The 15,183-nt window shown below is 66.4% G+C and overlaps 2 protein-coding genes across 2 annotated transcripts; both read left to right on the forward strand.

The window, feature by feature from the left end:
* Positions 1-6,834: 6,834 nt before the first annotated feature.
* EMIHUDRAFT_467193 (hypothetical protein) lies at positions 6,835-10,358 on the forward strand. The gene is made up of 5 exons (XM_005788760.1): positions 6,835-7,822; positions 8,190-8,809; positions 8,852-8,864; positions 8,896-9,525; positions 9,690-10,358. Exons 1-5 carry the CDS (start codon positions 6,944-6,946, stop codon positions 10,197-10,199), a joined length of 2,652 nt encoding a protein of 883 aa, XP_005788817.1. The 5' UTR covers positions 6,835-6,943; the 3' UTR covers positions 10,200-10,358.
* Positions 10,359-11,759: 1,401 nt separating this feature from the next.
* On the forward strand, positions 11,760-14,066 carry EMIHUDRAFT_226420 (hypothetical protein; the record flags this gene model as incomplete). Its single annotated transcript, XM_005788761.1, has 2 exons — positions 11,760-13,348; positions 14,048-14,066. 2 exons carry the CDS (start codon positions 11,760-11,762, stop codon positions 14,064-14,066), a joined length of 1,608 nt encoding a protein of 535 aa, XP_005788818.1.
* Positions 14,067-15,183: the final 1,117 nt, after the last annotated feature.

A 15,183-nucleotide genomic window follows, 5' to 3' on the forward strand; every position in this document is an offset into this window, starting at 1 on the left:
TTTTGCTCCCGGGACGACGACTGGCTGGCCTGCGCAGCTTCGACAAGTTCTTTAAGGTCACGTCGTGAGGCGAGGGCGGCGACGGCGGCGGTGGTGAAAATGGCGGCGCGCACATGGCGCGCCAGGGTGAAAGATGTGCACATGCCATGGAGAATGTGATTCGCTAGCCCCCGCAGCTGTTTATGCGCGGGCACTAGCAAGCAGGACCCACATGCTTGCCTTGCCTCTTTTTCAGTGTATGTAGCTCTTACGAACATACCCGTAGGTGAACTGCTGACAGGGTTTGCGATGAGGAGCGATCCGAACGTGGTATTCGGGTGATTAGATCACTACCGCCGAAGCGCAAGCGCTTGGAGCAAGGGAACCGCCACGTATGGGTCCCAGACTAGCACCCCACCTCGCGGGCCGACGTTCTGGCCCAGCGAGGCTGCTGCGGAGCACTCGGGGCCGATGTTCTGGCCCAGCGAGGCCGCTGCGGGGCACCCGGCGGCTCGGTTCGCTCATCAGCGCAAACTCGGTCGAGCAGAAAGTAAGGTGTGTGTGTGAAGGCGGTGCGGCACGGTAAGGGTCGACGGTAAGGCAGCGCGGCGGAAGCAGACGGCAGGCAGGACATCTCGGACGGCGGGGGCGGGCGGAGGACAAACGGCACGGCGGGCGCGGTAGTGCAGGAGAGCATTGGTGTCGCGCGCGCGAGGGTCGGCGCAGCGAGCCACATCGGCGGCCGAGGCGGCGCGCCGACTCGTGACACGTGGCAGCCCTTGTCGGTTTGCAGCAGGTGAGGCGTGGCTGCCGACAGCTCGGCTGCGGGGAGGCTCGGTCGATATCGACTGCATGCAAGAGCTAGACACGTGGCGTCCTCGACCCTCGGGATTTGGGACACGTGCTAGGTAGGGTAGGGTGTCAATGCCGGCAAAATGTAGGTGGGTATGGTCGGGCAGCTCGAAGTTACCTAATACGGAAGTGCTGCCGTGGCAAGCGTCTCTGGCGCGCAGGCAGGAGGGTATGCGTCAGGCGGTAGCTCGGTCACCATACCCTCCCAGCGCTTGTCCCAAACCCGGCGCACGAGAGTCCCGCGCTCACTGACGGCGGAGCGCCGCCGCCTTGATCGCGCGCGCGAATGGAGTCTTCTGCCGAGGCGCCAGAGCCAGTCGAGATGGAGGCTGAAGCGGTAGAGGCTGGAGCGGCCGATCAGTTTTTCCCAGGCACGTGTCGAATTTGCTTTGGAGAGGAAGCCGATCGCCGGCTGGTGGCACCGTGCGGCTGCTTGGGCGACCGCCGGCTTGTGCATCCGCAGTGCCTCGTGCGCTGGCAGCAGCAGGGTCACCTGCATGAGTGCGAGGTATGCCACTCACCGTGGACCTACGGGCTCCAGCCGAATGCCGTCCCGCCGAGCGCAGACGTGGCGGTCAGCACGCTCGCCGCCTGCGAGGCCGCAATTCGAGCCGACGATCGGCCCTCGCTGCGCCGGCGGCTCTCGATGCATTTGGTGCAGGCGTCAGGCAAGGAATTGCTGCTGCTCGCCGCTAGGCACGGCGCGCCAGGCGCGGTGGAGGAGCTCGTGGAAGCAGGCGCGGATTGCGATGCAGCGAGTATGGAGGCGCTGCGCGAATGTGACTTCGATACGGCCCGGGTGATCATCCGGGCGGGCGCACTGCCGCTGCCCTTCCCTGACCTCCTGGACGAGGGCGAAACGATCTTCCCGGTGGGTGCGGGCGGCGTCCATGTTGGATTCCCGGGTAACAACTCGCGCGTACTCGATCGGGTGGTGCGCGGCGATGCCGGCATGGTGCGCATCTTCCACGCGTATGGCGTCGACCTCAACGCCCCGCGCCATCGCTTTGGGCCGTCGCAGATCTCACTGCTGATGATGGCCATCGACTACGCGCCGGAGACCGTCGCGCGCGCGGCGCCGGAGCAGCGAGCCATGTCAGGGAAGGCCCAGGTCGTGCGGGCGCTCATCGAGTGCGGCGCGGAGCTCGACTACTGCACGGACCGCTCGACGGCCCTCATCAGCGCGATACTGCAGGACGACGTCCACGCGACGGTGCTGCTGCTGCACGCGGGCGCCTCCACCTCCGCGCGGCCCTCCGTCATCCAGCGAGACGACTGGGCGCTGGCCGACGTCACGTACTCGTCTGGCTCGCGTTGCTCGCCGGAGCTGCTGCGGGCGCTCGTGTGCTATCAGCTCACCGGGCTAACGCGCCACGCCTCCGAGTGCTTCGCCGACCCGCGGCGCGTGCGCGAGCCCGCCCACCGCTCGCAGCACTGCCCGGAGATGCTCATCGCCGGTGAGCTTGGGACGTGGATGGGCGGCATCTGGGCGGCGAAGAGTGGCCGCGCACTGCGTGAGCAGGGCAACGAGGAGATGCGCCAAAAGCAGTGGGCCAACGCGCTGATCAGCTACTCGGCTGCGCTGATCCAGGGCAGCTTCGTGGGCGAGGACGTCGAGGCCGACCCCGAGCCGCACAAGATCCTGGCCAATCGCTCGCTCGCCCACCTACGGCTGGCACAGGAGCAGGCGCGGCAGGAGGCGCAGGCGCGGTCGGAGACGGAGGCGCACGCGCTGATGGCGGCGCCAGCACGCAAGAAGGTCGCGCTGCCGCCCTTGCCGGATCTGATGGAGGCGTTGGGAGTTGAGGCGGTGCTGAGTGGCGCGAGCGCCGAGCCCACGGGCGAGCAGGCGGCGCGGGGCCTGCGGCCATCGATGGCGTCTCGCGCGCTCGCCTTTGCTGATGCGACGCGCGCGGCCGCGACGGCGCCCTCCCCTTGGGCCAAGGCCCACGCCCGCGTGGCCGAGGCCGCGTACGAGATCGCTGTGCAGTGCTGGGCGCGCGGCGACCGCCATGGCGTGCACTGCATGCGGCAGATTTGCAGCAACGAGTATCGGCTGGCCGCGGAGGCCGAGCCCTCGGGTGGCTTCATCACGTGCGCCATGAGGGTGGACAAGGAGCTGCTCGTGACGCCGCCGCGTCGTGCGAGCGAGGCAGACGACGACGACGACAGCGACGACGAGGGATCTCCGCTCGCACGGCTCAAGCAGCACGTGCGCCTGCTAACGCACGCCGGAGTGACAGAGTCGGACTTGGCCGCCGCGGGCTTCGCGATGCCGCCCGCGGCCGAGCTCGCCGGCATGACCGAGACGGAGGTCTCCGCCCTCCAGGCCCAGCTGGACACGGCGTGCGAGTCGCGGCCCGATTTCGACGAGAAGGTGGGGCTCGCCAACCGGCGCAGGATGCAGGGGAGCACGGACATCCCCGCCACGAGAGAGGTCGCGGGTGCGGCGCCGTATGGAGCCGCGAACGAGCTGTGGACGATGTCGTTCTCCACGATTGGCTACACGCGCGGCCAGGTGCCGATGTGGGCCATCAGCATCGTCGACGCGACGCCCGCGCCGCATCCGTACGCCGACCTGCTCGTCGGCTCGGGCGTGCACCACGGGAGCGATCGCCCGACGCTCGAGGAGTGCGAGGACACCTTGCTGCGCGCCGTCCAGTACCCATGCCACGCGGCGGGGCCCTCGCGCCGCCCGCGCCGCCTGGTGCTCGCGTGGCGCATGCGCGAAATGTACGAGGCGCTCGAGGCGCTCGCGGGTGGGATGGGCATAAGCGTCACGCTCGAGGCGTACGAGGTGGCCCTCGCCATCGCGGAAGCGCATGGGAAGAGCATCGAGGGGCGGAATCATGGGCCGGCAGAGTAGTGCACCAGGGGATGTCGCGTTTCACACGTGTACTCTCTGTTTCGAAAAACCGCCCACGCGTACGAACCTACACGGGCGCAGAACAGGACGGCGGCCGCGTCCGCACGGCGACGGTGACGGGCACCATCGTCGGCACCACCGCTGCCGCCATGCCTTGTGGCTTGCACGCCCGCGAAGATGTTTAAATTCTTTTCCACAAACGACAGGCAGGCCCCCGGAGATCGAGGTGGAGCCGTGGGACGAGCCCGACGAGGGCGAGAAGCTGCGCGCCTCCGCGCGGCCGCCGGAGCCGGCTGAGAGGAAGGCATGCTCACGCTTCCGGCCGCACACTCTCGTCCCGGAGAAGGAGCTGCTGGACCTCCCAGAGTTCACGTCCAAGAACGAGTTCCTACACCACGCAAGAGTATATTGTAGAGACTGACCATGTGCAGAAAATATCTTTCAGTCTAGCTAAGCCTGGGAAGGCGATTTAGTGGGACGACCGCGAGGTGGCATGAAGATTGCAGCGAGAAGCGGCGAGAGACTGCGAAGAGAGATAGGAAGAGGCAGACTCCCTAGGGTGGGCGACGGCTAGCGCACCACACACCTCTCCTTAAAATCCCTGTGTGGTGGCGGCGTGCCGTCCTCCCATCCCTCCCTTGGGTTGTCTGTTTTCTTTCTTTCTTTTTAGGCGATTTAGTCGTGTTCACGCCGGGATCGTGTCCCCGACCGACAAAACCAACATGCATGCACAGACTTTATCGAGTAGGTAGGCCGCGACTGTCGTGTCGCAACGAAAGTCAGAAGTCAGCACTGGGTCCCAGGAAGGCGAATGCGATGACGGCCTCTGAAAGAAAGAAAGAAAGATAACGGACAACCTCTACCCTCTAGAGTGCACCTCCTGCCTTGTTTTTAACCAGCTATAAACTCCCGCCTTCGCGCCGTTGCATTTGTCCGCGGCCGCTATTATTGCTGCAGCAACTCCATGCCCCCCCTCTCCCTGACCCGCCCCCGCCGCCAGTCGGCCGCCGACACGGCGGCTGCAATCCAAGCCTCTCTCCATGAGGAGGCCAAAGCGAAGGGGACTCGCGACGAGGGCGAGCACGAGGGCGAGCCAGCCGCAGCATCCTCGGCGGCGCGCAAGCGCAAGACCGAGACCGCGTCGGGATCCTCCAAGGCGCCGAAGACAGAGAGCTACGCCGTCCTAAAGTCTGGCCTGCCCAAGAGCAGCAAGGCCGCGCTGGCCAAGGTCGACGCCGCCGACCTGGCAGCAATCAGAGGGGCGGACCTGAAAAAGAGCCTCATCGCTCACGTCAAGTCGCTGGCGCACACCGTCGATGCGGTCCGTCCTGCCACCCTCGCCTCAGCCGATCCGTCCTGCCACCCTCGCCACAGCCGATCCCACCATCGCCCTCTGCGCTCCGCACCCGCGCGCGCCTCTCCCCCTCTCCCAGGATTGGCACGACTCGTACGAGGAGACTGCGGAGGAAGCTTGCGAGTGGTGCGAGCGCCCCCCTGCCCTCTCCCACCAAACCGTGGCAGGCATATCCCTTCCTCATGCGTCCCTTCCTCATGCTCCAGGTTCTCCAAGTGTGGTGCCGCCGTCGAGGCCTGCCTGCGCGTCGGCGTCGGCCACGGCGTTGCCTTCGATCAGTGCCACGAAGTGCTCAAGCTCATCTCTGACACGTGGGGCAACATCAACGCCATCCCCTTCCGCTGCGACGTCGGCGAGGACGTCTCCAACGTGGACACCGCGATCGAGGTGGACCTCGGCGGCGAGGAGGCGGGAAGCCACCACCTGACGAGCCCCGAAGGGCTCCTCTCGCTCGCGTGGCCGTGCCTGCTCGCCCGCGCCGCCGCGGACGCCGCTATGCCCGACGCCGCGCTGCTGCGGATGATCAAAGACGCGGTCGACCACGGCGTCGACGCGCCACACAAGGCAAGCGAGGAGGAGGAGGAGCTTGGCGAGGGCGTCGTCGGGGCGCGCGTCGCCGCAGGCCGCCCGCGTCTCTCCACCCTCTTCGACGGGCGCAGGGCGGAGTGGTCGGGCCTCGCGTCCACCAAGAAGAAGCACAAGATGCGCCGCGCGATTGATCGCCGCTTCGACGGCCCGAAGCACTTGCGCACTCGTGACTTCGGCTCGGACGACGAGGACGGCTACGGCGGCTACGGCGGCTTCTTCTGAGGCGCGTGCGGGGTTCCATGTAAGTTCCTGCCGGCATGCCAGCCCACTTGATGGCGCTGCTGCAGCAGCAGCAGCTAGGCGAGCCGCCGCGCCGTTCGCGCTCTGAGCATGCGCACACTGTTCCGCTCTCCCTTTTCCGAATTACGTTCTTCCTTTTGCGCGCGTTCCCTCGCGCTGTCTCTCGGGGCTGTCTGTGACTCTCCCTTAACAACGAAGGCTAGTGAAAAAAAATGTCAATCCGCTAGCGTCGCGCAGCGAGCAGGAGCGAGTTCGCGCTGCGCTAGGCTCAGACGGCGAGTTCGCGCTGCGCTAGCGCTCGTACGGTGGAGTTCGCGCTGTTGCGCGGCGCTGCACTAGCTAGCTACAAGCAAGGCTCTCTTGCCAACTGCGCGCTGACGCGACGCCGTGTTTTTTCTCTCCATCGTGGTTTCTGGTCTCGCTGTCTCGCTCCACACACAGCTCACACGGCCCTCTCACGGCTAGGCTCACGGGCGAGAGCTGTGTGCGGCCTTTGTAGTTTGTTGTTGCCTCCAGGTTGCCTCGCCCTCACCGCTGGGAGCAGGTCTCTTCTCTCTTGCTGGCGGTGGCATTTACGGCGCACCCGACCCGCGCAAGTCGCTGGGCTACTCTCGCTCAATGGACAAGTTTATGATTATGTTCATTTGCCGGGTCAATCTCTTTGTGCTCTCAACATAGCCGGGCCGGACACGCCCCACCCGAATCTCACTCGTTTGCGTGTATGTACGACGAGCGGCACGTCGTGGTGCTGTGGATGATCAAATTATCATCCCGTGTCGGTTATTGTTTTATGTTTATGAGGTCGTTGTGTCCGCAGTTAAAAGAAAGAAAGAACGACCCACCCAACCCGAGCGCCGAGTGAGGGAGAGGTGTGGGTTGTGAACGGCACAGGCGCGCCACCACACGGTCAACTGCCGGCGAGTCGTGGAATACTTTTTCTTCTCACAGCCGCGCACGTCGACCTTGGGACGCCTCCGCGCACTCTGCGGTCCCGCACCTTCGAGAGCTCCTCACCGCGGCAGTTCGTTCGCGCTGAGCCGTCTGGTCCAGCACCCTGCTCTCGCATGCGTCTCTCGTACGAGTTCAGCAACCTCTGCGGCACCGTCTACCGGCAGGGTCCGCTCGTCTTTGGCCCGTCCGGCGACGTGCTCTATAGCGCGGTCGGCAATCGCGTGCAGTGCTTTGACCTCGTGCGATCGCGCAGCTTCACCTTTCCGTTCGAGGCGCGGCGGAACCTGACGCAGATTGCGCTCTCGCCCGACGGGGCGGTGCTGCTCGGCGTTGACGAGGAGGGCCATCTCATCCTCGCCAACGTCCGCCGGCGAGTCGTCGTCGCGCACCTCAACCTCAAGTCCAAGGTGACGGCGGTTGCCTTCTCGCCCGACGGCAAATGGGTCGCGTTCGCCGCGGGCCGGCTCGTGCAGGTCTGGGCCACGCCGGCGCTCGAGCGCTCCTTCACGCCCTTCGCGCTGCACCGCACCTTCGGCGGCCACGGCGACGACATCCTCTGCCTCCGCTGGTCGTCCGACTCGCTCTTCCTCGCGTCGGGCGGCACCGACCTGTGCGTGCGCATCCACTCGGTCCACCAGATCCCCGGGTACGTGCCCGCCAGCCTGAGCGGGCACCGCGCCGCAGTCAAGGCCGTCTTCTTCGACGCGGCCGACCGCACCCTCTACGCAGTCGACCGCGGCGGTGCCGTCTCCGTCTGGGAGCTGCGGGAGAGGCCGGACGCGGACCAGGAGGCGGCGGCCGCCACCGCCGCCGAGCTGGAGGCGGCGGGCGAGGCGGGCCGCGGCGAGGACCGGCTCGGACAGTGGTGGGAGCTGAGAGAGCGCCACTACCTCGACAAGGGCCACGCGCGGGTCACCTCTGCAGTGATGCACGCGCCGTCGAGGCTGCTCGTCGTCGGCTTCAGCTCGGGCGTCTTTGCGCTGTACGAGATGGTGCGAGCCGTCGAGATGCGCAGCCGAGATGCAACCGAGATGTGTATCGCCGCAGCCACCCGCCGCCGCCGCCGCCGCCGCCGCCGCCGCCGCCCCGACGGAGAATCGTTTCCTAGCCCGGCCCGTGGCTATCGACTCTTCATGACCGTCGCACACCCACCCGGCGCTCTAAGGGTTGGCGCGGGCTCCCCTCATGCCCCGCGGACTCGGCTATGCGCCAAACACGCCCCGTCCCAGCCCTCCTCCCTTCGCCCTCCTCCCTTCGCCCTCCGCCCCTCGCCCCTCGCCCTCCGCCCCTCGCCCTCCGCCCCTCGCCCTCCGCCCCTCGCCCTCCGCCCCTCACCCTCCGCCCCTCGCCGCCCCGCAGCCGAGCTGCAACGAGATCCACACCCTCTCCGTCTCGGACGGCCGGATCGACGCCACCGCCGTCTCGCCGGGAGGCGAGTGGCTCGCGTTTGGCTGCGCGCAGCTCGGCCAGCTGCTGGTGTGGGAGTGGCAGGCCGAGTCGTATGTCCTCAAGCAGCAGGGCCACTTCTTCGCCGAGATCCTCTGCCTCGCCTACTCGCCGGGCGGCGCAATCATCGCCACCGGCGGAGGCGACTCCAAGGTCAAGCTCTGGTCGCCCGCCTCGGGCTTCTGCTTCGTCACTTTCGGCGAGCACACCGCGCCCGTGGTCGACCTCGCCTTCGTGCCGCACGGCCGCGCGCTCGTCTCCGCCTCGCTCGACGGCACCGTCCGCGCCTTCGACCTGCTGCGCTACCGCAACTTCCAGACGCTCGTCACGCCGACGCCCGTCCAGTTCGGCTGCGTCGCCGTCGACCCGTCCGGAGAGATCGTGTGCGCCGGCTCGCGCGACACGTACAACGTCTACGTGTGGAACCTGCAGACGGCGCATTTGCTCGAGACGCTGTCTGGCCACGAGTCGCCCGTCTCGTGCCTTGCCTTCGGAGCGAGCGGCAGCGGCCCCGCCCCTGGCTGCTCGAGGCGGTCCGCCGACTTCATTCTTCATCACGACTAATGATGAATTAGGCGGGGGCGGCTCGTGCGTCCTCGCGTCGGGCTCGTGGGACAAGACGGTCCGCCTCTGGGACTTCGTCTCGTCGAGCTCGTCCATCGAAGTGCTGCAGCACGGTGCGGACGTCCTCGCTGTCGCCTTCAGCCCCGACGGCTCGATGCTCGCCGCCGCCACCCTCGACGGCGCCATCGCGCTGTGGGACGCGCGCGACGCGTCGCAGGTGGCGAGCATCGACGGCCGCTCCGACGTGGCGGGCGGCCGCTCGGTCCTGTCGAAGGTGTCGTCGAAGAACGCGCACGGCTCAAAGTGCTTCCGCTCGCTCTGCTTCTCGGCCGACGGTGGCGCCCTCCTCGCGGGCGGCAACTCCAAGTTCGTCTGCCTCTACAGCGTCGACGAGCGCACGCTGCTGCGCAAGTACGTCCTCTCCAACAACGCCGCGCTCGACGGCGTGCGGATGCACCTCAACTCGTCGCACCTGACCGACGCCGGGCCGACGCAGGACCTGCTGCTCGACGCAGACGACGACGAGGCGGGCGGCGCCTCCGCCGCCACGCCGCGCAGCCTCGCGCGCCGCAGCGAGCGCGTGACGCGCCTCGCGGTGCGCTGCGCCTGCGTGCGCTTTGCGCCCGACGGCCGCTCGTGGGCGGCGGCTTCGACCGAAGGGCTGCTCCTCTTCTCGCTCGACGAGGTCAAATCTCCCCGCATCTCCCCACATCGCCCTGCCGAGGTCCCACTGCTACCTCTGCCTCCCTCCCCCCTCTCCCCGTCGCCCCTCTCCACTGCTAACTCCCTCCTCGCCGCATCGTCTTCCACCCCCCCACCCACCCCGGCGCGCCTACCGTCCTGCCAAAGGCGCTCAACTTTGACCCGACCGGGCTCGAGCTCGAGACGACGCCGGCCGCCGTCGTCGAGGCGGCGCAGAGCGGCGACTTTGGGCGCGCGCTGCCGATGGCGCTCTGCCTCAACGAGCCGGGGCTGCTGCGCGGCTGCTGGCAGCTGGTGCCGCCGGAGCACATCCCGATCGTCGCGCAGCAGGTGCCCGCGCCGTACCTGGAGCGGCTCCTCCGCTTCCTCGGCGGCGAGCTCGAGCGCTCGACGCACGTGCACGCGGTGATGCTGTGGGTGCAGCAGCTGCTGCTCGCGCACGGCCAGCAGCTGCGCGACCGGCCCGTCGCCTTCGAGGCGCCGCTCCGCGCGCTGCACAAGGGGACGCGGCTGAGGTACGAGGAGCTCGGACACATGTGCAACCGCAACCTCTTCTCGCTCGACTTTCTGATTGACCAGCACGGCCAGCCGGCGGCGGAGGCGGAGAGCGGAGAGCAGGGAGGAGACGAGAGCGGAGCCGGGACCGCCGCCGCGTGAGACGAGGTCCGCGGCTGGTGGCGGTGTACGAGAGATACGTTGACGTCCTTTGTGCGGGCTCATCAGGAGCTGTGTGGGGCGGTTGTGGATTTTCCGCGCAAGCATAGTACCCGATAAAAGCCGGCTGGGGCACTTCGAGCCGTTTAATTCATCTCCATTATTGCGCCGCCCACCGCAACGAAAGCTGCGCAACCGAAGGAGGTAATGAGGACCCACAGGCCCCAGATTAAAATTGCGGGGATGCTGAGTGCAAAGACCCCGGTGAATAAGCCGGTCAGCAGGTAGATAATGAAGGCAGCGATCGTCTCGCTCAGCGCCATGCTTGTACCCCCGGAAACTGTCTCGGAAGCTATATCACCGGCAACCTCGGCCTTGTGCTCGTCAACGCGCCAAAATGGGATGCGGCCGTCTTGACCGCATCGCTAGCGCCTTCTCCCATCTGCTCGGTGGTTGGAGCTATGGCTGGAGCCACAACTTGGTCGACTACGATCCCGAGGCCTAGGGTTCCCGCGCCCTTAGCAACAGTCATCAGTGTTCCCTTAGCCGCCGCCGCCGCCGCCTCTGCAGCCGCCTTCTCCGCCGCCTTCGCTGCCGCCGCCTCTGACGCCGCCTTCTCCGCCGCCTTCGCTGCCGCCGCTTTGGTCGCCTTCTCCGCCGCCTCCGCTGCCGCCGCCTTAGTCGCCTTCTCCGCCACCTCCTTCGCCGCGTCCTGTGCCGCCTGCCCTGCGTTTCGAATTCCATCCTTGATCAGTTTGGCGGTCAGATCGAGGCTGGGGTCGAGCTTCATCATCAGGGCCGACAGTTTCGGCAGTCGGCGGAATTTGTCGCAGCCCGTGACGCCTGAGATGCCATTGCAGATGTAGGCCAGCTGCTTTCCAACCCTGCCTGCCACATTCTCGAGGACTTCACGACACCACGGAGGACCATTCGCACAAGAATCGCCATCCAGCAGCTCGACCGCTGATTCGGCCTGCTTGATCAGCGCCTCGGCGTAGTACCCCGCCGGCTTTTGGGATAGCAAGTTCGGGTATTTGATATATCAGCAACCCGCTTACCCCAGTTCGAGTTCCCGCCTCCCAGAAGGGTGGATGTCTTCGGCACCGCCTTGAGGTTCGTCACCGAGTTGGTAATATGCTCATTGAAGGAATCCATCGCGGCTTTTTTCGGACAGGCCATCGTACCAGCATTGACCATTATCTCGAGCATATCGTCAAATGTTTGGCACTCAACTCGGTGGTCAACTTCAAAACCGAACGGACACGATGAACCTGTCTTTGCCGCAGATCTTTGTTCGGTAGTCCGGTGACCTCTCGACGCGAGCGGTGGGACAAGGCGCAGCGCTGAGCCCTCGGCCATGTACAGCATCATTAGTATCGTGCATGCTGCCATCGGAGGCGGGGAGGCTCGTTACGGTGGTGATGAGTGTCGAACGCGGGCCCTAAAATTTCAGTATTCTTTTCGGGTTCGCGGGCTTGCAGTCGCTTCAACCGCCACAAGCTGGGACATCCCAGCGGCGCCGCGTTCGGAGCAGCACGCACAGCTGGGTACTCCCAGACTGCAATGGAGTCGTGCCGAATAACCGTGTTCGGCGACGAAGGAGTCCTCCAATCTGTGCGCGGCCACACGCCGGAGCGGCACAAGGATGAAGGCCGCCACGCTACAATTCGACAGCCAAAGGTATCGCGTGTGGCCGGTCCCGACCCTGCGACGGCCACTCTTCACGAGCGGAAGCTGGCTCGCACGAGTGCCTTCCTATCTCTGCCGCAAGAGCTGCTCGATGCCGTGGTCGTGCATGCCTGCGCGAGTGGCGAGCTGCGGGCGGTGCCAACGAGCGTCCACGAAGACGAGTGGAGAGTCACTGCTAGCCGAGTGGTGCAGCCGATGGTGATGCTGGCACGCCTCTGTGCCACCTGCGTCGCTCTCCGCAAGGCAGCACGTTCCGAAATCGAGCGGCGCGCCAAGCGAGCCGCCGACGTGCGTGGCGGCACTCCGACTGAGGAGCCGCACTCGCTCATCGCCCTCTACGTGCGTGCGCTCTCTGTCGCCTACCCTCCCAAGATGAAGCCCTGGTCGTCACTGTGCCGCATGGTGGAGCGCTCCGGGCGAGGGAGGCGCCTTGCCCGCCACTCGTGCTGCACGGCGATGGAAGGGACGGAAGTGCTGCTCAAGTGCGACTCGTGGCTGCAGTCGCCAGCCAACTACATGCAGAGCCAGCCGCACATCAACGACCGCATGCGCGAGATTCTCGTCGACTGGCTCACCGAGCTGGGCGAGGGTCTCGCCGAAGTCGCGATCAGCCGGGGCGTCTTGTCGCAGTCGTTCCACCTCGCCGTGGCGCTCCTTGACCACCATCTGGCCAGCGCCGACGGCCGCGGGACCAGCCGGCACAGGCTCCAGCTTGTGGGATGCGCGTGCTTTGGCGTGGCCTTCCAGTACGAGGACATCGTGCCGAGTCCCGACCGGCGCGGCTGTGCAGTCAACGACGAGGAGATGGCGCGTGCGATGGCGTACTTTGCCGACGCCGACGCCGACGCGACCTTCCAGGCGGAGTATGTGGCAACTTGCCGCAAGGTGAGGCGCATGGAACTGGCGGGGCTAGCCGCCAGCACGACGCTGGTCCTCGTCGAGCGGCTTCTGCGCGAGCTCGTGCGAGGCGTCTCGGGCGAGTTCCAACCAAACGGAGGCGGTAGGTACATCGCCCGGCACGGATCCGACGACCCCGAGCGCACACTCAAGTACGCGTGCCTCTACCTTGCCGAGCTCTCGCTCACGAGGTACTCGCTGCTCCGCTGGCGGCGCTCCGTCGTCGCGGCAGCGAGCGTGCGTGCCGCGTGCGTGCTGGTCGACCCGCTCGACAGGGCCATCATCAGCATCGGTGCGCTCGACGACGGTCTCCTCGTCAACGCCGCTTCAGGCAGGCCAGGGCTACGCAGCCTCTTCCCGCGGCGGCTGCTCGGCCACTCGGACGACGAGACAGACGCGGCGACCAGCGAGCTTCTGCGCGTGGTCAAGCTCGCCCCCATCCAGACGATCTCTGGGACGAGCCGCCCAAGCGCCATCTTTCAGAAGTACCAGAGGCAGCAGTTTGACGCGGTGGCAGACCTGCACGTTTTGGTCGCGAAGATGCCGACCTACTGCACGCTGCTCGAGTCGCCACCAGCTCTTCGCACGGCGGCGGAAAAGGAGGCGATGGCGGCTGGGGCGGCGCGAAGGGCTGCAGCGGTGGCGGAGGTGGCAGCCCAGGCGGAGGCTGAGGCAGCGACGGCGGTGGCGGAGGCGGAGGCGGCGGTACTTGGCGTGCGCGCGGTCAAAGCATATGAGGCGAAAAAGGCGGCGGCGGAGGCGGAGGCGGCGGCGGCGGCGGCGGTGGAGGCAGCGGCGGTGGCGAAGGAGGCAGCGGCGAGGGTGGCGGTGCTCCGGAAGGCGGAGGCGGAGGCGGCGGTGGCGAAGGAGGCAGCGGCGAGGGTGGCGGTGCTCCGGAAGGCGGAGGCGGAGGCGGCGGCGATGGACGCAGCGGCGGCGGAGAAGGAGGCGATGGCGGCTGGGGCGGCGTGCAGGGCTGCGGCGGTGGCGGTGGAGGCGGCGGCGGGGGCGGATGCTGATTAGTGCCAGGTGCGCGCCAGGGGCAGTCCCGTGCCTTGACCCTTGTGTTGTGCCTTGTGCGACTTGCGTATTGCGAGCGACAGCGAGAGAGGAGTTTTGGTAAAATTCTTTTCGAGTATAAATAAATAAAACGGACACGCCAAACGAGGGGCGGGAGAAGCGGAAGGGACAAGGGTGGTCCTCCCCACCCACTACGCACTAGCCACTTATACATGTCACGAGCAGGATCTTGGAAGGACGATCAGGGACACAGGGGAACGGTAAAAAAAACTGTTCAGTTTTCAAAGGCAAAAACGCCGGCGTACGCCCTCCCCTCACACTGACACTTCTCCCCTATTCCCAACTTTAGGTTGCGCACGTCTCCCAGCGAGCTAGGATCTCCGCTTTTTCTCCCCTAGTCATCCGCCCGCGCCGCGCGCCTCTATGGGCGTCTAGTGCAGCCACTGACAGAACTATTCCCGAGGAGTGGTCGACGTCTCGCCTGAAGTCGGGTGGGCTCGCGCACTGCTTAGCCCTAGGGGAGGGGTGTGTGTGAGGTGGTGGAATGGTAAGGTTTCAGGCCACAGGGGTGGGGGATTTGGGGGATGAGTCAGGAGCCGGCAGCCTTCCTACTGGACCTGAGTTCTCAGCTCTTCCGCCCGACGGGGTGGTCCCTTGGATTCGGGCCCCGCTCCCTTTTCCTGCGCCTGGTCTGTCCCTGTCATGAGTGTGTTGCGAGATGCAGAGCGGTTAGCTGGAGCACAGAGCTGGAGCACTGTCTGGTTAGGAAGGCTGGAGAGCTGTTAGGCTGGGGCACAGAGCTGGTTGGGCTGGAGCACAGAGCTGGCTAGGCTGCTGGTTAGGCTGGGGCACAGGGCTGGTTGGGCTGGAGCAGTGGAGCACAGAGCTGGTTAGGCTGGAGCAGAAAGCTGGTTAGGCTGGAGCGCGGGCGGTGCGGCGGCCGGCGAGGGCAGCGCGGTAGGCGAGAGGCGGCCGCGGGGCGTCGAGTGGCGCGATAGGAGGGTAGGCTGGCCGTGGGGGGGCGCCGCGTGACCTCGGCAAATAAGTGATAAATATTGGTTTATGAGGGGCCAGTTTGTACGCATTGGCAAATCGAGCCTGGGGCGTGGCCTAGTTGGTGCAGCGTTCGGGTCGGGGACGTTTTGGTCGTTGGTTCGAGCCCAGCTGGTGCAGTTCGTAGTCGCGCAGCGACCGCGGGCGCGCGGGTGCGCGGCAGCCTCGGCAACCGAGGCGACAGTGGCGAGCAGTGGCGAGCAGTGGCGAGCAGGGGCGAGCAGGGGTCAAAGCAGTGCGGCGCGCCGGATTTTTTCGATGGGCTCGGTCCGTGGGCGTGTCAGGAGGCGGCCGGCTGGGAGAAACTTGCGAAAAACTCCCAGGCCGG

Source organism: Emiliania huxleyi (assembly GCF_000372725.1).
Source record: "Emiliania huxleyi CCMP1516 chromosome Unknown EMIHUscaffold_132, whole genome shotgun sequence".
In the NCBI taxonomy this organism is placed as follows: Eukaryota; Haptophyta; order Isochrysidales; family Noelaerhabdaceae; genus Emiliania; species Emiliania huxleyi.